The sequence below is a fragment of the Sceloporus undulatus genome, chromosome 2, assembly GCF_019175285.1.
Source record: "Sceloporus undulatus isolate JIND9_A2432 ecotype Alabama chromosome 2, SceUnd_v1.1, whole genome shotgun sequence".
NCBI lineage: Eukaryota > Metazoa > Chordata > Lepidosauria > Squamata > Phrynosomatidae > Sceloporus > Sceloporus undulatus.
The window spans coordinates 223,753,214-223,769,444 of NC_056523.1; the positions used below are offsets into that span (position 1 = coordinate 223,753,214).

At 43.4% G+C, this 16,231-nt stretch overlaps 1 protein-coding gene across 3 annotated transcripts; it reads right to left on the reverse strand.

The window, feature by feature from the left end:
- Positions 1 to 468: 468 nt before the first annotated feature.
- VAMP1 (vesicle associated membrane protein 1) lies at positions 469 to 10,141 on the reverse strand. Of its 3 annotated transcripts, none has more exons than XM_042454362.1 (5): positions 10,060 to 10,141; positions 4,675 to 4,807; positions 4,434 to 4,592; positions 3,698 to 3,749; positions 469 to 1,843 (listed from the first exon to the last, which is right to left on the reverse strand). In XM_042454362.1, coding segments are annotated over exons 1-5 (504 nt in total). In that variant the 5' UTR covers positions 10,062 to 10,141; the 3' UTR covers positions 469 to 1,685. The 3 variants fall into 3 exon arrangements, with proteins under 3 accessions (XP_042310296.1, XP_042310298.1, XP_042310297.1); XM_042454364.1 differs by having other exon boundaries at positions 1,702 to 3,387; XM_042454363.1 differs by having other exon boundaries at positions 1,702 to 3,749.
- Between the last annotated feature and the right edge of the window lie 6,090 nt (positions 10,142 to 16,231).

Genomic DNA, 16,231 nt, shown 5'->3' on the forward strand with positions numbered 1-16,231 from the left:
ATTTACTTGAGTCAGACAGAATATTGCTCTGTCTTTGATACCCATAGATGTATAAACTTGTGTTAACAGCAGCAACAAAAGACTTTCAATGCCATTCCCACAACTGACAAGACAACAAGGACAGCAGTGACACAAGTAATTGTGACACGCACAATGCACAGCAGCTCTGAACAGCTTTTCTCCTCTCTTTTTGTAAAATGTCTGCTTGCACTGTAGTCACTTAAACAGAGATGGTACAAAGTCAGTTAGATGGGAGAGGGGCCCCCAACTTGTGGCCCTCCAGTTGCTATCAGACTCCAATTTCCACTAGGCCTAACCATCATAGGCAATGGAGAAGGGAGACAGATGTTCCAAGCCAATATTTCAAGGGCCACAAGCTTCCCCAGGAGTCAGATTAAGTGGATACATAAACATGCTTCTCCCAGTTATGCTGGCACTTCTAAAGTGAATAATAGGAGGTGAAAGAGCACACCTCTGCAGTGCCACATTTTAACCAGGCCTCTTCATTTGTTAGGCAGGGTATATGTTTGATGGAAACTGGGGACCTCTCATCGAGGTAAGGGTACTTAAGGCCTTTGGTAAAGCAAGCACTCAGTTGAGTGTCAATATAGGAACAAGACTCCCGTGCTCTCTTAACAATAGCTTCCAAGATTCTAGATTCACACCAAGTATTTCTGCCTCTCTGAAGGAAAACTAATTTAGAAAAACTCCATTGCCAGGTATTTGTTTATCTAAATGCTATTTATTCTGCTTATAAGGATGGCTTCACTAAGGTTAGTTGTTTATGTGAAATAAACAGGTGCATAATGCCAGTAAGGTAAGGACAAACAAGAGACACAGGTGCTAAGCAGGGCCTGAGCTAGTCGGGGCACTTTCTCACCTTCCACTGCTATTAATCTTATATTACTATTCAGAAATTCTCCAATTAGGCATGTACTCCCCACTAGTAAGAGAGAATGCAATGCAGGTGCTTGAGTATAGAAGCAGACCCTTCAACCAGGGAGCAGGAAGAACTGCAATTTACTGAAGAGAGAAACAGCAGTGGCACAGCCATGCCAATGCAGCAAGGAACATGGACACAGCTGCACCACCACCACCAAACTCACAAGCTCTCCTGGGTCCATCATGGTGCCACACTGCCCACCTGTGCCCTAACAGATCATACCTTTCATCAGGTACCACAGCCTATGCTTCATACCCATTATTTTAGTCTGACTTCTTCTGCTTTACTACAACCTGCAAGCAGAGCCTTGTCCCTCCAATACTCAGACAGAAGAACCAGACTCATTTGGGTGGTGAAGAAGTGCTTGTTAGCCGAAGTTAAGAGTACATGAGCTGGTAGTTACACATGCCAGAGGAAAGATTACAGCTGCGTTCCTCACAAGGACAAACCACACGTGCGTGAGAAAGCGGCTGAAGTCCTGTGCATAGAGAAAGTAGTCCTTTGCTGTAGGCACAGAGGGCCAAGGGTTGTTTTTGCCCATGCATAAAGAGACGGAGCAGTGGAGGGGTAAAAAGCAGAAGAGGCACAACATATATGAGAACAGACAACACACAAAAAAAAGCAGCCAGGAGAACTTCTCTCCAAGATGGCAGCAGATCAAACCAAGATCTTGTCCAGAAGAGATCAAGAGGGGCCTCAATATCTTACTGTTTCTCTTCTCACACTGATAGCAACGACACCATCACCTCGGACCCTGGCTCCTCTTCAGATGTTGCACTTCCATCAGCACAGTTCCACTGAGATGGGAGAGGTTTGTCCAAAGAAGATAGGAGCTCCATTCCTGTTCTCCTCCATCATTCCCCAATGTGGAGAAGATGGGGAATTGCAAGAAGACGGATTCTGCAAATGAAATGCTGGTGCATGGCAGTGAACATGCAAAAAACGTCAGCACCTTTGCAGCATGCTATGGGGACAGTAGAGGCTATTCCTACCACATCTAGGGTAGAATTTTAGGAGGTCAAATTAAATTACTTTCGAATAAAGTGCTGGGGGCAGTGGCTGACCACCCGTACCCTACAGCATAATCACAGCCCCTACCCCCCTTTCAATAGCATTCCATCTGGCTGAATCCTAACTAGCACTCCAGCAAGGCAGACATTTGTGCATCCAGATTAAGGCCTCAGACTATGCTGCATAGCTGTGCCACCTCTTGTGTCCTGATTGGCAAACACAGCAGAAACCTCTCTTAAGCACATTTAGCTTCACAACTGTGTTACTTCAAATCAGGGTTATACAACTTCACCATAGCATGTTAAGTGGTCACTGAGCATTAGCCCATACGTGCATGCTCATCGCTGACAGCATTGTGATGTGATGACCTAAAAGAGGATTGTTGAAAAGACTGCAAGAATCAGCATTCAGTCAGTTTCCAGATACACTGCATTGCTGTCTCAAACCCAAGAAACCTCTTCAGTTTCAGTCCTGTCTTTATACAGCGCAACTGCCTTGAAAGCAAGTCCTACTATAACAACATGTGCAGAGTAAGAAGTCTTGGATACACTGGTACTATTAAGCTGCTGCATATCCTATTTAGCTAAGGAGCAAGCAGCATGGGACTTGCTAACTAAATGGCAGATTCCCAGTAAGCTACCTGAGTAGTCAAGCAAGCCACAGCAAAGATCTATACAGTTTGATACTATTGCTGCTTTTGACTATAACTATACTATGAATGTAAATAACAATATACCTGCTTTGGAGTCAAGGAGAACTAATCAAACCAGTATCTTTTCCACTACATTTGTGAGGCCAAGGGTGCCCTGGAGATAGTACAGGAAAGATGATGGTCTTCATAGGACTAGAATTTCTGCAATCAGAGCATCCAGCATGAGCTTATAATTAAAACTAAGGGAACATCAGACCAATTCTGGTGTCAAATACCTCAATCTTGTCCCTGGGAAAAATGGTCAGGACACAGCTTCTCTCCTCTCCCACCAACTATTCCTGTGGACATTTCATTAACACTGTCCATAGCCAAATGAAATGCTTTGCAAAAGAGTCACAAAAGAAAAGGACTCCTGCAATGTACCACAAACCACAAGTGAAACTCAGGTGTATCATCAAGCAGAACACACCAGCCCATGCCGCCCCCTTTAAATCTTTCCTCCACTAGGCCCATTGCCACCCTTCAAAAAGAGATGGCACACTCAAAGGCTGCAGCAGTTGTGAAGGGGTTCAACTCAAAACTGGAGCTGGAAACAGTGCATTAAACTGTCATATGGAAGGCAAACATAACTAAAGGAAAACAGATGACAAAGCCAGAATGAAGGGAGAAAGGAAAGAGAAGATGGAATTGGGAGCGGAAAGGGCTTTGGGGAAAAGGAGGCTGCAGATTAGGGAGGGGGGGAGGAGGGGGAAAGAACCACATTCTCAGGTAAAAAAGTAGACTGGGAACAGAAGCAACAGAAGGAAGAGAAAGGAGAAAACAAGAGGGCATGTTACACTGAGTACCCCACACTTAACAAAAGCTGCTGAACATACAGGAAAAGGAAACCCTCCCATTCTGCCATCCTTGTCCCACACCCAGGGAAGGAAACAGCCATTATCCCACAGGACATTGGCTCAGAGATTTTGCTGGTCTTTCATATCAAAGGGAAGAGCAGTAGGAACTACCTCCCACATGCAGGGTGATGTGGTTGCTTATCCAGTGCTTGTGACTCATAAACCCAGTTACCTTGGTCTCCCTTTGATACTTACGTGCAATTGCAATGACAACAATGGCACAGATCACTCCCAGCATGATCATCATCTAAAGAGAAGAGTTATGATGAGGTAAAATATCCAAAACCAAACCCAGCAAATGATAAGAATGTCTCCCACCAGGACAGGCAATCAGTTCACCATTTGAAGCCGCCTCAAGCAAAGACAGACCACTGGCCTGCTCTCTACTCTAACTGGCAGTTCTCCTTGAAGCCTGGAAAAAATTTCTTTCCCACCTAGGCATGGACAACTGTCTGCTTTCATTTTTATGTATGCATTTTTTCAAACTCAACTTCATTCCATCCCAGTTTCGTACTAAAAATATGTGTCTATGCACTTTTCATACACATATTTGTAGCAAAAAGAATTTGGAAGTTTTTTCCCCTAATATTATGTTTGTCTCCTAATATCTTCTAATTAACTTTTTTTTAAAATGGAAAGCTGTATCCCAAAATTGAGAGAAGTGGGAAAACTAGAAGATATCTGCATTCCACTGTGAAACAGATCAAAGTTCTCATCCATCTGTATCCCCATTCCTGTCACCTGACATACATTTCACTTGGAAATTCCATGGATTGAAGCCATAAACATGCATATACAAATTATTCACTCTACTTGTTATGGGCTCTACTTCAATTCAGAATTCAGAAAACAAGCTGTGAAACCATCACTCAAGGAACTGTCCTCTTCAACTACAGCTACACATCTAGTGAACTGTCCATTATTGGCTCACCTTGCAGTTCTTCCACCAGTACTTTCTCTTGAGCGCTGCTGCACTGCTTTCAAATACTTGGGCACCGGCTTGGAGTGCATCTGCTCGTTCATCTAGTTCTGATAGCTTCTGATCTCTCTCCAAGACTTTGTCCACATTCACACGCATTATATCCACCACCTAAATGGAAAACACAATTAATTCACAAATAAAAAGAAGAGGACGAAACCATAAACAGCAGACAAGTAGGTTAGCAACTTACTTCTTCCACCTGCGCTTGAGTCTGCTGCAGGCGACGATTACTGGTCAAATTTGGAGGGGCTCCAGGGGGTCCCCCAGCATTTTCTCCTCCTTCTTGTCCTGCCCCTGGTGCACCTGGCTGAGCTGGATCAGACCTGGGGAGGCACATCAAGTATAAAAGGTGATAGTATGTGTCTATGCCTAACATTCACCCATACACCATACAGACCAGACGTAAATGGCAATTAAAAGTGGCAACCAAGATGTTACATTATCACCAGCATAGAGTTGGTCCTCTATATGCACAGATTCAAACATCTCTGGATTGAAAATATTTTTTTAAAATTCCAAAAAGAAAACCTTGATTTTGCCTTTTTATATAGAAGGACACCTCTTGGTATGCATGAGGGATACCAAGGGCCACACTGTACACGAGGGTAACCCTGGAAAAGGTACAAAAACAGATCAGAGGATTGGGAAATTTCCCTACAAAGAAAAGCTAGAAATGTTTAATTCTTTTTTCTTTAAGACTAAAATAAAATTCTAATGGGAAACAAGAGAGAATTATGCATGGTACAAAGAAAAATGTATATCCTTTATAATAATGGAATTCAGGGTCATAATAGTGACCTTGGTTAGCAATACATTCAGGACTGGAAATTCCACACACAATACAGTCAGTCCACCATATCCAGAGATTTTTTATCCACAGACCCAAGTATCCATGGCTTGCAAATATTCTAAAAATATATAAATTCCAAAATTTCTTGATTCTGACACTTTATATAAGGGACACCATTTTACTATGCCATTGTACATAATGGGATTTGAGCATCCACAGATTTGGTATCCCCAGAGGGTCCTTGAACCAAACCACAATGGATACCAAGGGCCCACTGTATACGATATCTAATACTGGACAGTACAAGGAGGAGAGAGGGCCAACAGCTTTGAAAATGACAAATCTTAGCATGTATCAGCCATTAAAGGTAAAAGGGAGATGTCCATGTTTAGAAGCAGTATAATATGTTTCTCAGTATTAGCTGCTGGAGCAGAGAAACAGATGAGAGCTGCTTTCATACATTAGTTATGGCTTCCCACGACTATCTGGCAATACTAGAAACAGAGTATTAGACCTTAGGTCTGACCCAGCAGGGTTCTTTTTATTTTGTTCAGCAGACAAGGAATACTGTGGAGACGGCAACAAAAATTACAGGCCAAATGAACAGACATCTGAATAGAGCAACTGCCATGTAAGTAGCAACATGATGAAATTCTACTAATCCAAACAGTTTACTCCTTTTGTAGTGATCCCTTGTTGTGCGACAATAGAAGAAGGATCTCTAGTGGGCCCTTGGTATCCACTGGGTTGGTTCCATGATACCAAAATCTGTGGATGCTCAAGTCTCATTAAATAGAATGGCTTAGGAAAATTGTGTCCCCTATATAAAATAGCAAAATCAAGGCTTTCTTTTCAAGCTGTGCATGCTTGAATCCACGGATAAAAAACAATCTGTGGATATGGAGGGATGACTGCATGTGCAAATCTAAATTTTGATGCCAGAAGCCACACAAATCAAGCCATGCCTCAGTCATGAAGTCTCTAAGTGGCTATCTAGGTAAGTAATTCCTTTGGCCTTCACTCCCGCATTCCCAATCACCATTGGCGATTATTGGCCTTCCTTACAAACCTGTTAATCATTGTGGATATCATGAGGAAAATGCTGCAGCAAACCAAGTCAGGAGACTTCTCAAGCATCAAGGGAAAGGGTGACAGCAAACATGGAAGAACTGCTGTGTCATAAGATAGGCAGCCATATCCATTGGAAGATACTGCCACCAAGGTCCTTGCTTTTACTGTCAAGTTCCTGCCTGCATCTCCAACAAGAAAAGTGCGTCTCCAGTCCAGAAAGCAAAGCTGGGTCTGCCATTCAACATCAGAGGGGTGAGAGGCAACCTGGATCTCAAGAGAAGCATCTCTTTTTTATCTTGCTAACAGAACTTAAAATGTTTATTTCCTGAAATACCCACATGGACAGGAGGAGGAGAGATCGGCCTGCATGAATCCCCCTCCAACAACACCTGAACTTAAAACAGCAACATATTCAAAATGCAGGCTTGAGACTAACATAGTCTTAAATTTTTCCTCTTCTGTATGATTTTAACACCTTTGTCTGATGAAGAAGCCAGTGGAGCTTCAAAAGCTTGTATTTTCCAAAATATAGCCATGTAGAATCAATATGTAGTGAGATCCTGTAGCATCTTTGACGACTTAAGTCTAGGAAAGCTCATGCTATCAACATCTTTCTTTCAGTTAGTCTCAAGGGTGCTACAAGATTTCTCTACAACGTGCATTTTGTACATTTTGTACACCCCTGTCTTCTGGATTTCAGATGGTATTGTACCAAGGAGAAGAAAGCCAAAAGAAAGCAGTCCAAGCTGGTAGGGCACAGGCTGCATCAGTCAACGTGGCCATCCTGGTTTGGCCCACAGATGATCAAAAGCAAAAAAAAGAAAGGTAAGATTCAGTGGAGAATGCAGGGAGTTCAGATCAGGACAAGACCAGAGATAAGGCTGTATTAGGAACAATTCCTTGCACAGGCAGAAAACTCTAGCCTACTTCTCCACCTCGGTGATGCCTTCCTGGCTGTGGAGCTGTGGAGGATCTGTTTAGATGGCAGCGCTCCTGCCCACTGCGTCCCCTGTGTGCCCTTCAGCTGCGGCCAGCAGGAAGATTGCCCCATAACCCCCACAGCCCTCAGCAAAGCTGCCTCCTCACTGCAGAAATAATCCAGTTTGACATGTCTCCATGCTATAGAAATATGGGAATTGTCACCATTTCTGGCTTACTTTTTTTCTAATAAATAAAGCTAAGTACGGACAGACCTCTGTATCCATGGATGAGTCTTAAGAGGTCAGAAGCTGTGCTGAAGCTGTGCTCCAGTCCTTAGGACTGGAGCATGGCTGTGGAACAGCTTCTGGCCTCTTAGGATGCATGCATCATTTAAACAGCATGCCTTCAAAGTGACCTGAAGCAGCTTTATTTTGGCCTGTCTGTATGGGCTCTAAGTCACTATATTTAATGGGACTTGAGCATCCACGGATTTTGATATCCACAGAGGGTCCTGCAACCAAACTCAAGAGCTGACTGTATAATCCCTGCAGCCTGTCTGAACTTTTTATTATTATTCCAGTCCCTTTCTGTTGATGACAGAGAAGACCCCTGACTTGGTTCAAAAGAAAGGTCACAAATCATCACCCAGTTATTGACCTATTTTGGATTTTAAAGTTTTAAAAAATCAATCAGCCAGCATCTTGCATCTGGACAGGGGCCCCCTGCAACCTACCCCCCAGTTTTTTAGGTTCCCCACCAACAGAAGGATTTCTGGGGCACTAGAGAGTGAGACAAACTGGCCAATTCTCTGCTGACTATCTAGCTCCCCAGCAGCTCAGACAGCCTTCTGTTGGCAGTTTACTGTCATCAAATGGAGGTCTGAGAAGCATTTCTGGTTGTTCCACTGGTGCAACGCCTGTGAATGAGGAGAGAGCAAGCTTGTTTTCTGCTGCTCCAGAGAACAGGACCCGCAACAATGGATGCAAGCTCCAAGAAAAGAGATTCCACCTCAACATTAGGAGGAACTTCCTGACAGTGAGGGCTGTTTGACCATGGAACAAACTCTCTCAATGGAAAGTGGCGGAGTCTCTTCCTTGGAGGTCTTTAAGCAGAGGCTGGATGGCCATCTGTCAGGGATGCTTTGATTGGGAGTTCCTGCATGGCAGAATGGGGTTGGACTGGATGGTCCTTGTGGTCTCTTCCAATTCTACAATTCTATGATTCTATGAATGTGAACACCAACATTTATGCCTTCATCAGTTCAGTTTACAGCATCATAAATAAGTGAATACGACGCTAACCCGATCAAGGATAACAAGAAGAACAAAGAAGGCCAATTCCATTCTTGGTTGCCATCTTGAAGTTGCACCAGATTATTTTGTGCCAAAGGAGTCAAAACTCTTCCCAGCATTTATCGACTTGAAATTCCTTTTGGAGTCCATATTTACCTTGGAATATATAAGTTTTCTATTTGTTGTAAACTGTGCTCCGGTGGCCCAACAAACTACAATCCTTCCCCTCAAATTCCACAGCAGGGGGCTGTGGCTGTTAAAGCGGTGTCAAACCAGGTTATTTCTGCAGCAGTGAGGAGGACTGGATGCAGGGATGAAACCCAAGCCTGGTTGGAAAGGCTGGACTCTGACTCCTCTCTGGTCATCCATTCATCGATTCATTCATTCACATGTGCAGGAGCCACCTTGCCTTTGACAGTCTTCCCATGAAAGGAGGGCGAAGCCTTCCTCCAGCCCTTGGCTTCTTATAACACCCTCATCAAGGCCTTCGCTTCCAAGCTTGGACCGGGTACGTCCTCCTTTTCCCAGACCCATCCTCCACTGCCCAGGAGCAGTTCCAAAAAGCCATCCATTCTGAGCAGGACATATATATATATATATACACACACACACACACACACACACACAGTGGCGCCTCTGTATCCACGAATGCAAGCATCCACGGCTTGACGATATTAACTATATGAATTCCAATATGCAAATCTTGATTTTTACCATTTTATAGAAGGGACACCAATTCCCGGCTCCATTGTATTTAATGGGACTTGAGCATCCATGGGTTTTCGTATCCATGGGGGCTCTGGAACCAAACCCTAGAGGATACCAAGGGTCCACTCTGTGTGTGTGTGTGTGTGTTCAACATTATATACATCACATTACAACATATCCACATTCAAAAGAAGGAAAGAAAGAAACCACAAAAACATATCTATACTTCAAGGGATCTTACCTATAACTACCAACCCTATATTCTCCCATTCTTTTCTCTTCTCTCTCTCTCTCTCTCTCTCTCTCTCTTCCCATTCTCTCTCTCTACTTTCTATCCCCTGCTTCTCCTCTTTACCTCTTCCACCTTCAATCTTCTGAGCAGGGCTTTCAGAAGGACATTTAAGCATGGACCTTTCTGGGGAGTGCTTTGCAGCTTTTATTGGGTCACAGCCTCCTTTTTGTCCTCCTTGGTGGTGAGGAGGAGGAGATCTGGTCCTTCTGCGTGGAGTGGAGCTGGTCCTCCTAGGAATGATTATTTTGGGGGGGAAGGGGGGCTGTCCTCCTTTTTCCTGGGGTGTCCTCCATTCCGATGCTCTAGGACCCATGGGGGCAAATGGGGGAGGAGGAGGGCTCTGGAGGCCGGGAGAGAGGGAACGGGGGCGGCGTCGGTGGTGCTGCAATGCGCCACTCGGCAGCAGGTGCCGCAGCCGGGCAGGGAGAAGGGGAAGCAGAAGGAGAAGCCAGGGCGGATGGTAAGGGGTCCCTTCCCTCCCCTTGAATCCCCTTGACTCACATGTCTGGGCTGCAGGAGACAGGCAGTGACACGGATCCCCTTCCTTTGGCTTCGACCCCTCGCAGCAACTCCACTCCAGACCAGAGACTTCTGCCGCAACAGCCCCCCGGCGCCTCCCCTCGCCTTTTATAGAGGGAACTAAGGGGCGGAGCTATGGGCGCAGAGAGAGCCAATGGGAAGCGCGCTCTGCTTGTGCCACGCCCCCGAGAATTCCGCGCCCTCTTTTTAGCCCTAGGAGCCTCGCAGCCCCTCATCCAATCAAAGACGGCCTCATCTGCATAGCCCTGCCCACGACCGCAGACTGGAACTCTGTCTGCAGTCGCTCCTTTGAAAGTGAGATGCGAGTCAAGGAGGCTGCATAGACACGTGTGAACGGCTGACACGGGAGTCCCGGCTTTGAAAATTAAGAAGGAGAGTTTGGGTTTTTACCCTGGTTCTGACTGCAAGGCGCCTTGACAAAACTTGGGGTTTTCTTTTAGTTCCATACCTTTATTAAATCTTGATCTATTTTTAAAAGAGTTTTAAGGATCAAAAATATAAAGCCTTTATATTATTTTATCCTTATTATTCTCTTTTAAAAATGTAAATATTTAAAAGAAAAAAATTATTACACTGAATAAAACCAAGATTTAATATAGGTATGGAACTAATTTGATCCCATTACAAGCCACTGCTGCTTAGCTCTACAACACACTGCAGAAATAATCCGGTTTGAGACTGCTTTAACTGCCCTGGCTCAGTACTAGGGAATCCTGGGAGTTGTAGTTTATTGTGGAACTAGAGCTTTCTCTGACAGAGAAGGCTAAACGTCTCACAAACACTTCAGTTCCCAGGATTCCCTTGAGCCAGGGCAGTTAAAGCGGTCTCAAACTGGATTATTTCTGCAGTGCGTTGTGGAGCTTAGAGAGAGGAAGGCATTTGGGTCAGAATCCAAAGTCTCAAAGGTCCTATAGCCCTAATATTGTGGTCTTTGTATTGTAGGGCAGAGCAAACATGGCCTAGTAGTTTGAGCATTCGACTACGACTCCGGAGAGCAGGGTTTGAGTCCCAGCTGGAACTAAAAACCCACTAGGCGACCTTTGGCAAGTCACACTCTCTCAGCCTCAGAGGATGGTCATGGCAAACCTCCTCTGAACACATTTTGCCAAGGTTTGCCTTAGGGTCATCACCATAAGCCACAAACGAGTTTGAGGAAGACAAGAACAAAACAGCAACAAAATATAAGGCTGCCCTGTCTCCCACTGTTCTAGCCACAAATACCCCAATCTGCATTTACGTTGGAACTGGAACCAGCAAGGCTGTCATTTAAATGAATACAGTTGGCCTTCCTTAGCCATGGATTTTTTTATTCACGGATTCAAGCATCCATGGTTTGAAAATATTCCAACAAAATATAAATTCCAAATAGCAAACCTTGATTTTTCCATTTTAAATAAGGGACACCGTTTTGCTATGCCATTGCATTTAAAGGGACTTGAGCATCCACAGATTTTGTTATTCACGGGGGATCCTGGAACCAAACCCCAGCGAATAACAAGGACCCACTGTAATTTGAAGTTGAAGGTTTTCACGGCCATCGTCCATAGTTTTCTAGGCTATGTGGTTGTGTTCCGGAAGAATGTATTCCTGATGCTATGCCTGCATCTTCAGAGAATGGTGGCATGGAAGTGTGTGGGGTTTATATACTTGTGTGACCCTTGGTTGGGAGGAAGTGGTTGGTGTTGGCATGGTCCAGGTCAAAATGCACAGGGAGGTCACTGAAATCCACAAACACCTGGACAACTTCAACAGGAAAAAAGAAACCCTGAAAGTAAACAAAGTTTGGCTACCAGTCCTGAAAAACACCAAAATTAAGACCCAATACATGAAAATGAATGCCACTCAGGGTCAGGGGGTTTCCAAGCATACAGTGCTAATTAGACACACATATCCTCTTCGCTTATCCTCCCACTCTGAGGCCTTGCCATTCAACAACAGACTATCTTAATTCCAAATTAAGATGGAAATCACTTGCTCCCAACCAAGGGTTGCCCTATATATATTTATCCCACTCACTTCCATGCCAGCATTCTCTGAAGATGCCAGCCACAGATGCTGGCGAAACATTAGGGATAAATTCTTCTATAACGCGGCCACATAGCCCAGAAAACCCACAGAAAATGTATAATTTGTCCTTACTGTTGTTAAATGCCTTCTCATCTGATTCATGGCAAACCTGTAGATGAAACAACTCCACGCTCTCCTGTTCTCCTCTGCACATCTTGTTGTAAGTACAGTATAGGTTTCTCATCAGGACTATCAGATACACTGGTGTTCCCACGACCTTAAGAGCCATCCATAGCTTTTCATGATCTATATGCTGTCAAATACTTTACTATACAAAGCAAGTGCTGATTCTTCTCGAATTCCTTGGTGTGCTCCATTAACCATTGTGTGTTTGCAATCTGATCCCTTGTGCCTCTTCCTTTACTGAACCCCAGCTGCACCTCTGGGATTTCTCTCTTCATGTATGATTGAAGTATGATTGCTGTATGAATGCTGCAGAATTTTAAGCATAATTTTGTTTGCATAGAAAATTACTGTTTGTGTGTTGTGTGCTTTCAAGTAATTTTCAATTTATTACAACCTTAATGCGAACCTATCCTGGGGTTTTCTTGGCAAGTTTTGTTGAGAGGGGGTTTGCCATGGCCTTCCCCTCAGACTGAGAGAGTATGACTTGGGTCATACTTCAGACGGCTGCGCCCAGCGAAGCAAGGGAGAAAGGGGCCAAGCGGCCCCTTTCTCCTCCTCCCCGCCGCCGCGGGGTGTCCTTGGAGCTTGAAGCCCCAAGGACACCCCTTTTCAGGCTGCGGGGAAGCGGCGTTTTGCTGCTTCCCCGCAGCCTGAAAAGCGGCGGATCGGGGCCTCAGTGGCTGCCGTTCTCACAGCTGAGGCCCCGATACACCGGGGAAAGGTGCGGGTACAGACCGCCCCAAATGGGCGGTCAGTAACCCGCCTTTGATTCCATGTTTAACTATGGTCTTTGGAATAAATCAGTATTCTGATTGTGTATCTGTCTAGTTTTGTTGCAGTATATGAAGATAGTCTGAAAAGATGTTTGTCTTATATTCAGATAACAAAGGTATCATCTTGCTATAACTTTATATTTGGCAGACTTTCCACGTACGCTGGAGATATTAGCATCTCACCTACCTGACTCACCTACCTTTGATTCAACAAAGCCTCAGTTCTTCTTTATGCTGATGTTGCTGTTCTGAACTCTCAGACTTCATTTGGCTCTTAGGTGGCTACTGAACAGCTTTGTTGAGTACTACAAAATTATTTTTAATAATTAATTTAATTAATTTATCAGAGCCAGAGTGTTGTTGTTTGGGTGCCAGACTAGGATTCTGGGAGATCAGAGTTCAAATCCCCACACAACTATGGAAACCCTCCTGAGTGATCTTGGGAAGGTCACACACACTTCGTGGTAGAGAAAGACAATGGCAGATCTCCTCTGAATAAATCATGCCAAGAAAAGCCTAGGCTAGGGTTGCCAGAAGTTGGAGCCCACTGCAAAGCACATAACATTTAATTAATTACTCCAAAACCAAAGAACTTGTCTTTTTTTTTTTTTAAAGAAAAAGGCCAGATTTCCATGAGTTTGGGGGAATACAGTGGGGCCCTTGGTATTCACAGATGTTTGGTTCCAGGCATGGATAGCAAAATCTGCAGATGCTCAAATCCCATTATATACAATGGCATAGTAAAATGATGTCCCTTATAAAATGGCAAAATCAAGATTCACTTTTTGGAATATATATATATATATATATATATATATATTCAAGCCATGGATGATTGAAACAGTGGATGGAGAATCTTTGGAACCGTAACAGAATTTAACAGATTGGTTCATGTACTTATTCCCATATAAGGTTTCATGAGGCTATAAACTGAGAGGTTATTGCTGTTGTTGTTGCATGCCATCAAATCGTTTTCCAACTTATGATGACCCTATCATTTTTTAGATTGTAAGTCTGAGGGCAGAGAACTGTTTAATTAACTACTTGTAAGCCACTGATAGAGTGGGGTATAAATACCATAAATAAATAAAATAAAATAAATATCATGTGGTTTTCTTGATAAGTTTATTCAGAGAAGGTTTGCCATTGCCATCCTCCGTGGTTGAGAGAGTGACTTGCCCAAGGTCACCCAATGTGTTTCCACGCCAGAACTGGATTCGAATCCGTCTCCAGAGTCAGAACTCAACAGTCAAACCACAGGGAAAAAATACCAGTATGCCAAGTATAAAGCAGAACAAAATGTGGGAATGACAACCTGTTCAACTCAACACTAAAGTTAGGATTGTCCAAGCCATAGTACTTCCTATCACCATGGATGGATGTGAGAGCTAGACAGTGAATAAAGCTGATAGAAAGAGAATCAGCTCATTTGAGATATGCTGAGGATGTCCTCTCCTCTAATTTATTAAATGGCAAATTAAGATCTATAGAGCTCCTTCCCCTGCTACTTTTTCTTTTCATATGGAAACAGACCAACATGGCTATCCACTAAACCATAGATGTTACTCCTAATAACAGCGAAGTTGAGTGTATATTGTGTGTTTTCTTTCATGGCATTTATTACCAATGGGCTAGAAAAGACCTAATATATCTGATCATACAGCTGTTCCCAGATCACTTTCTTCTGATCATTTTGCCCCAGGGCTCCAACATAACAGTCACTAACAAAGTAAAAGAGGCATCTGTTAATCTATGCACACTTAAAATTAACTATAGTTTTGATAGTAAAATATGAAAACACTTGTGGTACCTGCCAGAACAAGAATGTAACTTGAAGGGAAAAAAGCAGCCATAGGCCTGTTACAGACAGCCAAAATAAAGCTGCTTCGAGTCACAGTGGAGGTATGGTGTTTCAATGATGCCTGCGTCCTAAGAATCCAAGTTGCACCAAAGCCATGCTCCAGACTGGAGCATGGCTTTGGTGTGGCTTCTGGACTCTTAGGACACATGCATCATTGAAACACCATACCTCCATTGTGACTCGAAGCAGCTTTATTTTGGCTGTCTGTAACAGGCCTTAATCACATAACATCAATCACTAAGGTTGGTGAATCATTGCCTTTTTCATCCCAAAGTCTGATATGTTAGGGGCTCACTAGAAAAAAACCATTTCTTTGTGGTTACAATGGAAGCTGTGTGAACCTCACAGTTCCAAGTAAAAAGCATTTTACACTATGAAATGCCCAGAGCATGCTAGTAGATCACTGAATAAAAAGAAGGAAAAGCAATGTACTTCACTACAGAACAAGTGTGGGCAATTTGTGGTCTGCTACAAGTTGTTGGACTGAAATTTTCATCCCTCACCACTGCCTACTTACTGATGGAGCTCCAGTCCAACTATCCCTTTGTTGGTCTGAGGGCTTTTATATGTTCATCTGCTATGGAAACAGTTACTTCCTCCCAGGCAGTTCTTCTTTCCTCACCATGCTGTTATTTCCCACCGTAGTTCTTTATATTTGTCCACTGGCTACTCTCTTACTAAGAGACTTTGCACACAGAATTCTGAGGTTTTTTGGGACAACATGACATCTTGACCAAATGTAAGGCTATGACTGTCATTTTTTTCTTTCTCCTGTATGATTTTAATATAGTCAGCCCTCCATAACCACAGATTCAAGCATCCACAGCTTGAAAATATTTTAAAAATATATAAATTTCAAAAAGCAAACCTTGGTTTTGCTACATAAGAGGCACCATTTTGAGATCACATTGTATATAATGGGACTTGAGCATCCACAAATTCTGGTATCCACAGAGAGTCCTGGAACCAAACCCCAGCGGGTGCCAAGGCCTCACTGTATGGTTTCCTGATGAAGAAGCCAGTGGAGCTACGATAGTTTGCAACATGTATAATGTGTATTTCGGTTGGCCCGGTAAGGGTATGGTATCACTGTTTTGCGGATTTTGGATGATATTGTACTTTTCATTGTATGCTGCATAAATTAATCCATAACTGCAGATGCCAGAATATTAGACAAAAGAGGAGGCAATGAAAGAGATCTGTCATTTTTGTAACTATATTATTGACATCCTGCAGATATTTATATTGTGACAAAGCTGTTTTCTCTTTAAAATATTTTTTTCCATTCTGAAATAAATTTAACTGC